This window comes from Octodon degus, unplaced genomic scaffold (assembly GCF_000260255.1).
Source record: "Octodon degus isolate 3935 unplaced genomic scaffold, OctDeg1.0 scaffold00024, whole genome shotgun sequence".
In the NCBI taxonomy this organism is placed as follows: Eukaryota; Metazoa; Chordata; class Mammalia; order Rodentia; family Octodontidae; genus Octodon; species Octodon degus.
In genome coordinates this window covers 16,251,301-16,267,416 of record NW_004524600.1, presented here as the reverse complement: position 1 = coordinate 16,267,416, position 16,116 = coordinate 16,251,301, and the positions used below count along the sequence as shown (strand labels likewise).

Genomic DNA, 16,116 nt, shown 5'->3' with positions numbered 1-16,116 from the left:
GATCTCTGCAAATCACGTAGACAGTAATTTATCTTATTTTTTCTTCCTCTTGTCACACTGACAAAACACTATCAGTTTTAGCCTGGACAGTCACAGGAATTTGGCAACTTCCCTAACTGGGATTAATGACTACTTATTCCTTCCCGGCTTTCAGTCTACAAACTGGAGAGTCAATCTTCATTCCTATGTCTATACTTCATATCCTTTCTACAGAAATCACATGGCTTTACCAAAAAAAAAAAAAAAAAAAAAAAAAAAAAAAAAAAAGCGAGAAGGCAATGTTTCCTATGTTAACACTTATACCTCATCTCAACTACTGCAATATTCTCAGCTGGGCTGCCAGGCCCCACACTCCTCTTCCTCAAGGACCTATTCCTGCCTCTGAAGGCAACGTGATTCCTTTCAAAGTTCTACCAGACTGTTCCTCACACCTTTCTTGCTCACTTATTCAAGCCCTTTACAAAAAGGCTGTATTATTCTAGGCCTTCACCTCCCTCACCTGTCTTTGCCTCACTTACACCTGGACTGTACTTCTACCTCCCTCTGCCAGGAACGCTCTTCACACCTGCATGGCTAGGCACTGCCTCTCTGCTATCCTGCCTACCACATTTAAATAGCTTAGCAGCACAGCACTTTCTTGGCAAGCACAAGATCTTGAGTTTGATTCCCAGTTCCAAAAAAAAGAAATTTAAACATGCATGTATCCATACATCTAAGAATCTTCTGTGTTGTACTGTAGTTTTCTCAATGATGTTTATTAAGATCCAATACAGAAGTTCTATAAGTGTGCACCCTAGTACTTTCTAGGAGGTTCTGATGCTGACGGTAGTGGTCCGATGGTATCTTTGGGAACCACTGGTTCAGGGTAACCTCTCCTCCTGGACTTAATTGTTCTGACCTGAGTAAGCTTTACCCCACTCACCAGCTAGTGTGCCTCTGAAAACTCAAAAAGCTGGGTACTATTTCTAGAGTTTCGGACTGAGGAGGACCGGGTTGAGACCAAGAACTGCACTCCTCACAATCACCTTTTGAGACCACTGGTCAAACACGTGATACACTTTTATTCAATATGTCCCTTTCTTCTCCATTAGAATGTGAACTTGGGCCGGAGAGACAGCTCAGTAGAATAAGCGCTTGCATGGCAAGCACAGGGTCCTGAGTTCAATCCCTGGTACCACAAGAAAAAAAAAAAAAAAAAAAAAAAAAAGAATGTGAACTCGATGAGGCAGAGATTTTTTCTTGTTTTCTGCTACTTATTGTAAAAATAATACCAGGCACATAGTAGCTGCTCAATGAATACAGGTTGAAGAAATGAAAATAGCTTACTCCAGTGTTACGTCAGACAGGTACCCTAATTTTATGGTCGGATTTTATATGAAGAATTATGAAGGATAAAGTTAGAAAACATATAGCTTAGTCCCCTCATGCAAAAAAACATTTTTAAGTATTGGGCTACAAAAGCAAGTGTGATATCCTAGTTTTTGGGAAATAATAACAATTTACATTAATTGTAGCATTAACCATAAACAGTTGTTGAATACTACCACATGCTAATCAACACGTCAAATGTATCTCATTTAATCCTCATAATAAACTATGAAGTGGTCAGTGTGTCACTTCTATTTTATAGAAAGGACTGCTATGTTATGCAGCTCACGTGTCAGTGGATTCCCCACAGTTACCAGTTTCCTTCCTCCATGTGCCTTCTTAACAGTGCGCCAACATGAAGGTTATGAAATAGGTGTTAATGGTTTTGGTGTGCAGATATGTAAAGGTCTGAAGCAAAATCTCTGGAACTGTATTTATAGGTTCCAGAAAGATCATCCCAGCTAGTATTTCAATTATGATGATGATCTACAGAGCTGTGTCAAAGCACTGTGTTTTCAGATACAAATGCTGAACCCCATACGTACTTATATATCTTGTGAAGGACTTGAGAACATTTTTCAGAAGGTATTTTTTTGGGGGGTAGACTTGTTTTTCGTGGTACTTAAGAATTGTTCATTCAATCTGAATATTAATTCTATCAAACTTTGCATATATTTATGCAAAGAACGATGAACACAAATAGTTACAAGTGATTCATTTTTTTTTTTTTTTAACAAAGCAATTAGAATAGGTATTAGTATATTTCTTCTTAAAGGGCAAGACAATCTCCCTAGCTGGCAAGCCACACAACTCTATAGTTGTGCAGAGCAACCAGACAGAACAGAAATGAATGAGTGTGGTTTTGTTCCAGTAAAACTTTATCTCATAGGTGAGCCACCCACAGGCCACAGCTCACCAAAATGTAACAGATTTCAATCCAAGTGCCACACACAAAAGAGAACACGTAAGTTTCAGATGAATTTGTCAAATTAACCTTAAAACACTGCTTCTTACTATAGAGATATTTGTATTCCTATACCTAAATATAAACACGTTTCAAAAGGACAATTCTACCATGCAAATCAAAACAGACATTTGGCTTTGTAGTACGCTGAACTAATTAAAAGAATCCTTGTATTTATTTTCTACATAGCACAAATGCAGGTGACACAGGAAGTCTATAATTACAAAACTTACAAACTTAACGGCTGAGAACCTGAAGTCCTATAATCTTCAGCATCATCCCACCTATATATATATATTCTGTGGAATCCACTCCACAGCTGATGAGGAAAACCTTAACTTAAAGCACCAAGTTCCCAGGTATTCCTACAAATGATTTTTCATTTTCTAATACATGCAGTCAAACTGCCAATGAAGCAAATGCCAACTCATCTTAAGCTTCAGTGGATAAGGGGAATCAAATAAGGAAACCAATGTCATCCTGGAGTCTAAAAGGGGCTCGACTGCTTGACCTCATTTTCATTTCCTTTCACAAAGTTTCAAATTTGTAATGTTGTTATATCTACTATGAATATATATTAAGGGTTTTTCCATAATGTCTTTTGGGTTCCTCTAACATTTCCCATGTTCGTATTAATTTCGTAAAATCTGAGGAAAACAAAAACATGATCTCTAGGAACATTCTGGCAATCTTTATTAAAAGTTAAATTTAGAGTTGTATAGCAAAGTAATGTGGTTTGTCCAAATAGTATAGATTTTTAGAAAATCCCTTAATGTACCTGAATTAGCAAGCTTATTCTCAACATAATTTTATGTGGTGTGTTTTCACTTTAAAGTAGGGTTCAAATGACATTTTATAAGATCTCGCTAACATCAGCCCTGTAGACTCAGAGATCATGGGATCCAGTAAAGCACAATGGAAACTGGCTGAGGCTGCTGCTGAGTGCTTCAGCAGGAGCCAGATAGACACAGATTTCATTGTCACATTCAATGGAACTAAAGTCCCCCTTAAAAAACTGTGCTTCTGATAGAGTAATGAACGTTAGCTCCTTATGCCAAAAATACACGAATCTCTTGTACAAAGGCTTCATTCTCTGCCTGTCGTCAGCAGCTTGAGGGCCTTCTCTAGATTCTGTACCGCTGTGCTTACATCTTCATACTGCAAAGCACTGCCCGCATATTTGCAGTACTTTTGAGCTCTAGCAAAGTCCTCTGGGGTTAGACGGACATCCCCTAAAAGAAAAAGATTCAGATATTTATTAGATTATAAAAGTTGTTTTAAGGTTATATATGTGGCTACCTTTGAAATCAAAGAAATTATTTAATGTTATGTAAAAATAAAGCTTTTTCAATCTCATTCGTGTTGATGAATTTTCTCCATTCTTTACAGTATTTAATTATGAATATAAACCAGTTATGGCAATATAAAAATAACTTATACAAGATTTTCCTACAAGCAATAACTTAGATGTCACTATAGTTTTGCAAATTAACTGCATACAATTAGTCTGTTCTAAAAAGAAAGTAGCTCTGAAGTCTAAAGACACTGAGCTGCTCTTTTCACGGAACAATACACACAGACTAAACCATTCAACCCTCATGTGTGCCAGAACACACAGTAAACACAACCTCAATAAGAAAGGTGAGTACCATACTTCAAGTAGAAAATACAGCATTTAGTATTTTTAAAATGAAAATACTTTATATTTTGTGCAATCCAAATAAAATTCAGTTTCCAATTTTTATCATTCACATACAAACATGAAAACATTAGTTTACAAATTATTTGTCTAAAACCTATTTACAGCAAGTTTTCTAGTTAAACACATGATAAATATATATAGAGTCCAACTAAATCATTTGGTTAAAAATATACTAAAATATATTTAATCTAATACATGAATACACTTGAATATGTATTTCTAAGGACAAGCTCAAAAACCTGACATTGTATGTTTACTGAAACACCCTGTTCTGTGGAAACTTTTATGGGAACTAGGAATATCTGCTGATTAGAAGGCTCAAGGCACAGAGCATAACAAGCTGAAGGCATATTTCAATTCTGTTTATAAGGCTGAGCTGAGAATGACTTTTTAAAGTTTTGCCATCAGTAGATGTAGTATAAAGTGAATGACATTAAATAAATGGTTGCAATTCTAGGAAAGCTGATACTAAATTCTAATTTACTATTTTCTCAAAATTTCAGAGTACTGATACAATATGTGTAATTTAAAGCTTTTATCTCACAACAGGGCCAGGCACCTGTTGTGGCTGAGCTCAGTAACTTTACATGAAAATGCTGTCCATGCTTTAAATGATTCCTACATTTTAAAAGAGTCCGGGTGTGGGGGCGCATGCCTATAATCCCAGTGCTGGGGAGGCTGAAAACAGGAGGATCACTATGAGTCTGAGCTATATAGTGAGACCGTGTACCAAATATACATTTAAAAAAATAATAATAAAAATAAAATATATCCAGAATTAATTAAATTTCAGCTTTTAAGAAAATACACTGACAAATTTACTCACAGAAACTAGTGTAGGGTTTGACATATGGTAAAAGTCTTCAAATACTGAATTAATATTATGAAAGATTACATAAACTTAGTTTCTTACTATTATGAATCAGATTACACATTCCAAATGAAAGTATTTTAATTCTTTTGAATTTTGGTTTTGCTTTTAAATCCTAAGAATACAATCAATTAATAAATTGTAATTAAATGATAAAAACCAAAGCAGGTTCTCCACAAGTCTTGTCTTTTATTTTGACAAATTGTTACCCATTAAATTTAAAAAATAACTATGTTTCAGTTTTGTTTACAATTTAGACAAGCTCACTTCAATTTTGTATTTTTTTTTTTCTTGAACTAATAGCCACCAATTTCAGAAATAAAAAGGCTCTAGTCACCTGGATATGCACCATCTAGGTAAGTAAGTCACTTGGGAAAATTTAGAATCAACACTGTTGATTCCATGCTAATATTCTACGCTTTTAGGGAACTCTTTTAAATACATGAAGGCATCCATCCAAAATTTACTATACTTGTTGGAAGAAAACACTAATATTCACACTACTCTTCTTTTTACAGCATTAGGGTAAAAAGTGCTTTAGCACTGTTTTGCTGACAACTATTTATTAATAAGTTAAAATGTTATAATGAAAAGTGTTACTTTTTATAACTAATAAAATGATTTTAAAATGTATATTAATTTAATAAAACAGTATTTAGAAAATGTGAAATATTTTAACTGAAAAATATTAATACATCAAGCTTATAAACATATATAACAACTTACGTAACTTGTACATAAAAGCCAGTACCTGCATATAATCACGCAGTTGTGGAGTTAGATACAAACTTTAATTTTACAGACATATAGAGATATTAAACTTCTTTTCAATACTCCCTAAAACTTAAAGTCAAGCTGGGTGTGGTAGCTCATGCCTATAATCCCAGCACTTGGGTGGCTGAGGAAGGAGTCTAGCATGAGCTACAATGTAAGCTCAAGGCCAGCCTAAACTGCACAGAGACCCCATCTCAAAAAGACAAAAAAAGAAACAAAAACAAAAAAACACCAAAAAGTCATGTCATGTGGTTATTTGTAACACACCAGGCTTTCCTTCATTTAACAAATATAAACAACAAATCATTAATATGGGAATGGATTAAAATTTTAAACTCAAGAAAAAAATCTGACACCTAATTCTGATCCCTTTAAAGTAGCACTTAAAAACTTAGGAAGACACAGTTCAGGTTAAAAAAAAAAAAAACAACGGTTCAAATTCATTTTAAGAGATTTTATATTCAAAATAACAAATATCCTCTGTACAGCAAAATAAAAGCTGCTTTCTTCCTATCACTAACGTTTACTGAAAGTCACAATCAATGTAAGCAAGAACGCACAGTGCAGTGTGGACCTAAATGGTGTTTACATAGATCTGTCTAATACAGCACCTCTGCTCTAAACTTGTGCATCTATGCTGTATGTAAACCATGAACAGACCATCCTTACATATGAGTATCCTCCTTGAACAGGGCAGGACAAGAATAAGCGGAAGACAGGTAGCAGTCAAAGACTGTTGCAGTGGCAAAAGGAGGCTGGTTTAGCACAGAATCAGAGATGTCATTTTTTTGGTGTAAAGAGAGATGAAGGTATTACTCAACTTAAATGAGCGACCATTTCCAAGGCTGATTTATCTAATGCCACCAGAGAGGAATCTAAAGTGGGCTTTTTGAGACCCTTCCAACTTCCATCGGCATCTGCAGTAATTCACATGGCACAGGTTGTGGACACTCTCATTCTAATAACTTTATTCCTCAGACTGAATGCACAGGATACGGGAGGAACCAAAAGAGAAAGGCCTGACTGTAGTTAATCTTAAAGGAAATATAAAGGACAGCGTTGAGCCTTAGGCCTTCCCTAGTGCTGTGGTTTGTGATCGGATGTTCCCCCAAGGCCTCATACAGTCATGGGGCGGGCTTACTAGAATGTAGGTGGGTCGCCTACCTGCATACAATGTAAGGGAGGGAAAGAGGCTTGCTCTCTGCTGCTGCTTCTCCCTTTTTCTCTTGCTGCTTTTGCTGTTTTCCATCACCATGAACTGTGGCTTGCCACTCTGCCTTGGGGCCAGCTGACTACAGACTGAAAGCTCCCTAAACTGTGAACTAAATAAAGCTTTCCTTCCTTAATTCTGGGTGTCAGGTATTTTGTGTCAGCAAAGAGAGATAAGAAACCAAGACACCTAAGTATATCACTTAATATCAAGAAGAGTAGATGAATAAAATAAAATTTCATTACGTCTGCTAAATACTTTTTGGATACTTGTGATTCAAAAAATGGGCTGAGTCATTACACTCAAATACTATAGATAAGTGAAAAAGTAAAAAAAGTAAAGATTGTTTCAAATATTTACCTTTCCACCATTCTGCTATAATTAGCCAAAAATTTATTACAAAATAATAAAAAAAACTGTCAAAGAGTCTTCTACTATGTTCATATCATTTTGACTTCCTACCATTAACAAATGAAAGGTCCTGTGGTTCCAAGCCGTCAGCAGCAGCTGGTGGTGTTCATGGTCCAGATCCTTATGAGTCTAATGGGTATGTGGTAGATTCTCAGTTTTTAAATTTACATTTGCCTGATGACATATGGAAGTGGAGCACCTTTTCACGTGTATACTTGCTATCATCTTCTTTGTGCCTAAGATCTTTGGGCCATTTACAAACAGGACTGTGTTCTTAGTACTGGCTATAGTTCCAGTATATTTCAGAGACTGCTCCTTTACCGGATGAGTCTTTTCACATTTTCTCCTCATCTACGTTCTTTTTACAGTGACTTTGCTGGGCAGAAAATTTTAATCAACTGATAAGCTTATATCTCTGTCTTCCAGTTCCATTCATTTTAAAGCAAATGACTGAATTTCATTCTTGCTTACTCATCTGATGATAAATACCTAGGTTGATTCTACCTTAGCCCTTGTAAGTAGCACCACAACAAATCTTATTTGAAATTAAAAGCACAACAAACATCATTGTATTTGTGTTTACATAACCAGTACTGTATCATTTATACTGGCAACTCACAAAATGAAATATTCAGGTATAAATTCAGTAAAATATGCACAGGATCTATACAAAGGAAACAACAAAACTCTGTTGAAAGCAACCAAAGAAAAAGTAAATGGCATAATATTCCATGTTTTTTAATGGATTGTCAGTTCTTTCTAACACGATCTACCGATTCCAACGAAAATCCCAGTATGTGCTCATCAACAAAACAACTATCAAGTCTGTATGGGGTGGCAAAAGATCCAAGGTAGTCAATACATTTAAGGAGAAGAACAAAGTTGGAACACTGATCTGCCAGACTAAAGACATCCTATAAATCTATACTAATCAAGATGATATGGTCTTAACAAAAGACAAATAGCTCATTGGAACAGAATAGGAAATGCAGAGACTACAGGTCTTAAAGAAGAAAATGGTGCAGCAAGTTATACTAACTGAACAACAGTACAGTTGAAAAAGATCATTAACACAACACATAGTAATCCTGAAACAAACTAATCTAGCATTAAGCATCCAAGGTAGATGTTTGTGCCACTGTTACCAAGTAGTACACAAAGAGAATGATAATAGAAGGGAATCTCTGGATGTAGGTATTTTTGAGAATAAGAAACAACCTTGGAAATCTAGTAAACACAGGCAAAGATCTCTTGTAAATCAGCTAAACATTCTGATTTAAATTAAGAACATTTGCACGTATAGTACTTACGTTAAGTTACAGAATAACATCTCAATGGAAGAGTGACAATACAGCTCAGAACAGATAGCTGACTCACCCTGGGAAACTGTACTGAACAGTGCAGGATCAATGGCTGGGATGGTCTGTGGAGAAGGCTGGATAGGATTACTCGTTACACCTGTGAACCAGAAAACCACAGATGGGTATGAAGTGTCAACCTCTTCATTATATTTCATAAAGGAATTTAAATAAGCTTATATCTCTGTCTTCCAGTTCCATTCATTTTAAAGCAGATGACTGAATTTCATTCTTGCTTACTCATCTGATGATAAATACCTAGGTTGATTCTACCTTAGCCCTTGTAAGTAGCACCACAACAATTTTATTTGAAACTAAAAGCACAACAATTTGAGGCAATTTCACTTAAACATTTTCTTGAAACCTTACTGGGTTCCAAATTATACTTGCTACACAATGGTGCAGAACACTGGGAGGAAAATAATGAGTGTTTACATGTCATGTATAATGCTTCAACTTGGTTTTGCAATTGATGCTTACCATATATCTGTGAAAGTGACACACTTCTTTCATATCTTTTAATGTCACAGCCAATTAAATACACTGGGGTGGGGCCAGTCAGATAGCTCAGTGGGCTAAAGCACCTGCTTAGGCAGAGCACAGCGGCTGGGGTTCGATCCCTGGTGTGCCATGCCAACCCCACCCCTGGGGCATGCTGAGACAGCAACTGAGACTGGGCATGGTGGGAGGCTGAAAACAGGAAAATCACTATGAGACCGATCTACATTGTGAGACCCTGCATACCCTGTAAACCCTGTCCTAAATTCATAAAAATAAATACATACATGCACACACGCACACACACACACACACACACACACACACACACACACACTGGGGGAAAAGGTGAAGCATAATAGACTTAGTTTAATATATGTGGACTATTTCATCAGTTTGCATAAAAATAAAATTTTATAGTTCATATTTTAAAGTCACCCCTGCCCCCATACTAGGGATTGAATCTAACACATCTGCACTGAGCTCTACCACACCACTTTAAAAAAATTATTACATTTTTGGTTTTTTGAGTCATGGTTTTACTATGTAGTTCAGGCTAGTCCTGAATTTTTGGTAATCCTCCTTGTGTCAGCCTGATTGCTGGGTGCTAGCACACCCAGTTTTTTACGTTTTTAGTTTAAGGTAAGTCACTAGGTTGCATAGGCTGGTTTAAAGTTGAGAACCTCCTTTCTCACCTTCCTAACGTGCTGATTTTACAGGCCTGCCCCACCATGTCTGGCTCCAGGTAGCACCTTACTAAGACAGTATTTTTGTAGACCTACTAAGCAATTCACTTTGATTTTCTGCTGGAACTTGTCAAAATTGTTATACTCAAAGAGTAGCAGTGAAATTAAAAACAGTTGATAATTCATCAAAGAAATTAACAAAAAATTTTAACATTTTTAAAGGAAAGACTAGAAATAATTAATTTAACAGGGTAGCTGAATGAAGGAAAGCCGATTATACAAATCAATGAAGTCAAATAACTTCTCAAAGTTCATTACTTCAAGTTGATAGGTTAAATCCAAATAGGTTAAATTGGAATACGCAATTTGTAGTAAGGGTTACGTGGAAAAGGAAATGGGAAGAGAGGAAAGGAAGAAGACAGAACAGTTTCCAGCAGCACATAACAGAACGATGCTTTCACAAAGATTAACGTTCTAAGATAGTTTTCCTAGCATGACATAATGACTTTGAAGGATGTCATCTGCAACTCTAAGAAAATAAGTTTAAATTTAACTTTTTTACTTCATTTAATTTGGTTTAAAGGGTAAACTTCTTTTATAGTTGTTAGAACTATTAAATGTCATTAAAATTTTACCATTTAACTAACTAAAAAACCTTGAAAAATAGAAGGCTTACAGGCGAAAAGTCAAGCAAAAATTTTAAACAGTACAAAAAAATATGTACATGAAAGCCTGCCTCTCCTGTCAACTCTAAGCCACGTTAGGAGTATTACCTAATTCAAAACCACTGTGGGTTTCCTATGTTTCCAATCCCACCCATCATACATCCATCCATCCATCCGTCCGTCCATCCATCCATCCATCCATCCATCTTCCATTCATCGATTCAACTCAGTGCTGTTCTTTGCTAAGAAGCCTGTGTTCTTCCCTAAATCAAACTCCTCTAAATAAATCCCTTTATACTGTGTGTGTTTTGCAAATGGTTATGTATTCTGCATGTATGCTATACTGGGTGTGTATTTTTCACTGAATATGGCTTAGATTAATACATTTCAATCTGTCTTGTTCTTTTTAATGGTTATGAAATGTCCCATTCTATACATATAATTTAAAAAGCAGTCTATTAATGACAAACATAGGTTGCTACAGGCACTACTGACACAGTTAATGTTTCAGTCAATATCCTTATACATACTGTGTAAAAAACATACTCATAGGAAAAATTTTATGGAAGTATTACTGCAAATTCAGGAGACATACACATCTTAAATTAACCAGCTGTTACTATTTTTTGCTTGACTTTGATAAGAGCTAACCAAACACATGTAAAGTGAAACTATAAATGTCTGAAATAATTTTCCCTACACACTTACTAAACACTTCAAAGCACAAAAATACAATTTAAAAATTAGAATATTAGGTCTGAGAGGGATCTTCAAAGACACGTCTAGTTTTTTTAAGCAGCTGTTCTATCGTGTGTGTAGATGATAGTTTATTAAGTAGATTTTTTAATTTAAAAGGCAAGTTTATAAACTTTCTCAGAGTCCAACCTATATATTAGCTTGCTAAATAATGTGTTTTATTCTAAATTAAAATCCCCAACCACTTGGTGTTTTGAAAAGGCACCATTTTTGGTCAAGGCCTGCTTTAACTCTCAGGTGCTTATTTGTACAGCTCCATGTAACTGACTAGGTAATATTAACAGGGACAAAACTGAATTTATGGGGAGACAATGTTTAGCTAGCAGTAAACTTTCACTGGAGCAATATTAAAATAAAGCAGCCTACATAGCAATAAGTACCATGTTGACAACCAACTCCAACTTGAACCGATGAGCAACTGCTCACCACGCCTCGGGTGGCATAGTCAGCAGCCTCCATCCCTTGTTTATCTGGAAGTGTGGAGGTCAGGCCCGTCCTCTGGCAGCCAGCAGGAGCTGCTCCCATGGGCTGGGAGGCGTGGTGCAAAACAAGCTTATAAATACCTGTTAAATTAGTACATGCTGTGTACTTATTTAGGAAGATGCCCACATCTAGTTATTTTTCCCTTCATTCTTGCTTTGGGTAGGTTTCATCTGACAATGTCCAAAAGGGTCATAGCTCCCAGACTGTAGTACGCTGGAAAGATGTGACTCTAAAAATACTACTAGAGAAAAACACAGTGAGTTTGGATTTTTTTTTCCTATTATTTAATATAAGAGAATTGTTAAGAAGTAACTTCTAATTTTTTAAGTAGGTACATATATAATATATTAAGTGGGATGAATACATATTCAAGAATGAAAAAGATTTTCAGTTAAGTACAAAGTTGCTGTGCTGACTAAATGATAGGACTGTAAAAAAGGAGATATGGGTGTTAGTTAGAAAACTAGAGAAAATTATGCAAAAAGTAAACAGAACCCTGAGAAAAAGAACTTAGAGGCAGAGAAAAAGGGAGAAAGACATGCTAACCTACAGGAACAGGAGCAGTAAAGGCAGGACAAGAGAAGACTGGGCTGAGTAAAATCTCATTTTAGTCGTGGGAATGGCACAGGGAGAACAAGTCAGAAAGTAAATAACAAAGCATTAAAGCCTAAGTGAATTCAGTAGAGCCAACTGCTACATATGAGGTGAGCTTCTTTTATAATTAAAAGGCTCGTATTCTAATTCTATTTCATCTAGACTATTTTTTTATATACTATAAACTGTAAGTATGTGTTTCAATAGTAAAAAAGCATACTCTGCCTGCCTCCACAAAACACTTGCCCAGGAGTTAAGGCACAGGCGGTAAATGCCGTGTGCTGAAGCAATTGCTATTCCTGCCCTTGGTGTAGACCCTTTGCTTTTTTATGGAAGAAATGAAAACTGTAAATTAGTACAAACTATTCTTCTTGGCTATCTTAAGGATTTCCTTCTGATAAAAGTGCATCCTGAACCTTTATATGTGAGAAAGTAAATCATTCTTTAAGTGAGCAAGAGGGGAAACATCTGCTATATTTATAAATTAAAAATGTTATTCTTTTTATCAGATAATTATGAATTGATTTTTGAAATATTACAAATAGAAAAGCAATCTGGGGGCTAAGAGGAGAGCCCAACATCTCAAACCAACACGAAGGGAAATAGAATTTGACAAATCAGGGATAGAAGTTCACAATACTTTAGCTTCTTGGAGGAAGAGACATGCAAAGGAGGGAGCAAAAGCAAGAAGCTAGACTTGTTCAAATTTTGGTTCTCTTCCTGGGTATCTCTGTTTAGGTAAGTGTTAATTTCTTCAGACCCTGTCAACAAGAGACAATAGGTAAGATAGGTGCTACGAGAATAATTGTACAAACAGCTAAAGTATAAAACAAGACAGGTCTCATACTATAAAGGTTTTGAAGTGTTGTCATTCCCTTCTCTAAGGAATGGGAAACCAGGAGGCAAGGAGGAGAGGGACAAACAATAACCTATGTCTGAGTTCACTGGATCAAAAGAAACAGACAACCACCTCCTAACATCTTTCTGCCATAAATATTTCAAGCATTTTGTTATTTGTTTGAACATAAAAAATTACCAATATTTTATCATTTTTGATAGCACAAAAACAGCAACTCATTAACTTAATGTAACCCTACTAAAAGTTCTTCCTCTTACCCACATGCACAGGTACACAGTGCATGTGTGTGCAAATATGTAAGTGGTGGTAGGCACAGAGTAGATACAGTACACAAACTACATATAAACCAATGTATATGTGGCAGCTGTACCTTAAAACACTATCTAAGGCCATATCTCTTAGATAATCTTTTCATAAGGTTTTTGAAAGTTTTAATTTTAAATGTCACATTTTTCTTGATTCAAGAAATGATTCTAAGTGTTTATTAACTTACCATTAAACACCTTCTTTTTGGCATAAAAATTGTGAAGAAAAAAGAAATGAAGGAAAGGAAGCTAATCTGTTGATCATAGATTTTTGTGTTAGGTTTACTGTTAAATTTTCATACTTTTTTTCCATTTAAAACTTGAAGGAACTATGAAAAGTAGGTATGTTTAATTTCATTTAGAAAAAAAGAAAAAATCTAGCTTGAGGGATGCTGAATACCACTTTAAGTTGTAGATTAGCAGAGTGTGGTTCAGTATTAGCTGGCTCCCGAATGCACTGAGCTGACCCCTCTAAGAGAACGCCTGTCTGGGGTTCTGGACCAGGGCTGACACATTGAAGCATATTCTGGAAGTACTTACATAAGGTAACTACAGTACATAGCTGGTTTTGCTCAGCTGTTCTACAAATCTGCAAGGCTTTTGAAAGATGGTAAAATAGTACACCATGAAGTTTTTACTTAAAAACACAAATCCAAATTGGTTTGACTATAAATGTCCTCACCCCAATCATAAGACATTGACAAGTCAAAGTAAATTATCCTGAACCATAGCAAGTACTGTGACGATCAATCTTATTCATAGTCTTACAAGTAAAATACTAGCATTTTCTGTAAGTAATATACAATATTAAATTTTAAAGCGTAGAGAAAAACATGATGAAAACAGAAAACTTTAAAAGTTACCTAACTCATGCAAAACGACCTAAAGGCCTGGACCTTCTTACCTTAGTACAATCCCGACTGACACAACCTCCAAGAAACTACTCACTACAGTATTACTCTTAAATGACAGTGAAGAGCCAAGAGGGAAAGAAAACAAAATGAAACACTAATACTCTTTTTAATGAACTTGAAAGTAACTGATACACTACAATATTTGTTATAGCTCAAACAACTAGAATGCAAGAAATAGTAAAACCTCATTGAAGACAAGTTTGTGAGTTTTGCAGGCCTAAGGATTCTGCTGTGATACAGGCCAGCATCAGGAGGCTCCTATGTGACAAACTGAGATTTCTCACCTGCGCTGTGCGGCACTTCTGCGGGTGTGTTTGCTGGAGCATGTGCACCTGGAGGGATCTGGATTCCAGAATAGCTACCTGATGGGATGCTGCCTGGGTCGTAAGCTGAAGAGGAGGACGGCTGAGGTGGCTGAGCAGGAAAAGAGGCTGCACCAGCATCTTCACTTTCCTCAACATCTGCTGACACAAAGTTAAAGTAGTATTTTCAAATACAAATCTATTCTTTTTGCTATATTTACATGACAAAAACTGTACAATTGCAATACGATTTAATGCATTTGATAAATAGGCTCTCTGTCTCAAAATAAATGCTTTAGATACTTGTTTTCTTTAAAATTGAATTGTGCCTCACATGGAATTATCACTTCCTTCAGGTTAACACATTCCAATTCTGTAAATTCTTTATATCTGGTATGTTTTTCTTTTAAATAAACTTTCTTGAAATGAAAAGCAAGGACATTTTTGGAAAACGTCACACTTATGCTACTCAGCATCAACTATTTTTGGCAGCTGCCTTTCACTCAGTATTTACTGTACTCGCTATTAATGATCTGTGTATTGTTCAAAGTATTCAGTTAAATAAAAACAATGGGACGAAATTTCACATTTAGCTATCTATGGAGAAGAGGTAAGGAGATACTCTGTTTTGAAATGTAGACTTTAGACACTATTTATAATACACTATACTGTTGGTTGATGTGGAAGATTACTTTAAAAGACCTAATGAAAATACCCAGGAGATTAATGAGTAATTTTAATAATAGACAAAGCAATGAATGGTAAAGAAGTTCATTTTACAAAATTAATTACAAAGCAACATGTGCCTAATAAATTAACAGTTTCAAATAAAACAAAAACTTACAAAACTAATAAATTCTCAGTTGGAAGTTCTACCACTCCTTCATATTTCATGTCCACAGACACGACAACCAGTAACTACCAAATATGCTCAAGTGAGCATGAAATGTTCACCAAAACAAGTCACATCGTGAGCCATGAAATGCATCATAGTAAACTCCTACTAGTGAAATTTTACTAAGTATGTTCTTCAACCAAACTGGAATTGAATCAGGAATCAATAATGATAATGTATCCAGAAATATTTTGATATTAAACAACTATAAATGATCGTTTTGAGGTTTTAAGATTCTGTTTTATAAAAGCATTTGTGTAAGATTGACAGTATTTTCATACTTAATACTTAATCCGTAAGTCATGTTTGTAACAAGATTTTAAGCCTAGGAATTCAATTTCAGTGGGTGCACACTGGTCAGATCATCTCTTGAGTAATAGTAGTTCATGTCCTTCATTGACTTCTGTTTCTCTTAGGTTTTCCAGTTGACTGATTTTCTTTCTAATTGTCCTATTATCTTTGTAATGTATACATAATGTTAATTGATATCATCTTTTTTTG

At 35.5% G+C, this 16,116-nt stretch overlaps 1 protein-coding gene across 2 annotated transcripts in view; it reads right to left on the bottom strand.

The window, feature by feature from the left end:
- Positions 1–1,964: 1,964 nt before the first annotated feature.
- The window catches only part of Vta1 (vesicle trafficking 1), a 61,992-nt gene continuing 47,840 nt past the window's right edge, over positions 1,965–16,116 (bottom strand). The window contains exons 6-8 of one of the 2 annotated variants that reach the window (XM_004628546.2): positions 14,703–14,879; positions 8,678–8,758; positions 1,965–3,564 (exon numbers count right to left, since the gene is read on the bottom strand). In XM_004628546.2, coding sequence (XP_004628603.1) covers positions 3,419–3,564; positions 8,678–8,758; positions 14,703–14,879 — 404 coding nt within the window. In that variant the 3' untranslated portion in view covers positions 1,965–3,418. Of the gene's footprint in view, positions 3,565–8,677; positions 8,759–14,702; positions 14,883–16,116 lie in introns of both variants that reach the window. The other variant, XM_023712189.1, reaches the window with a different exon arrangement.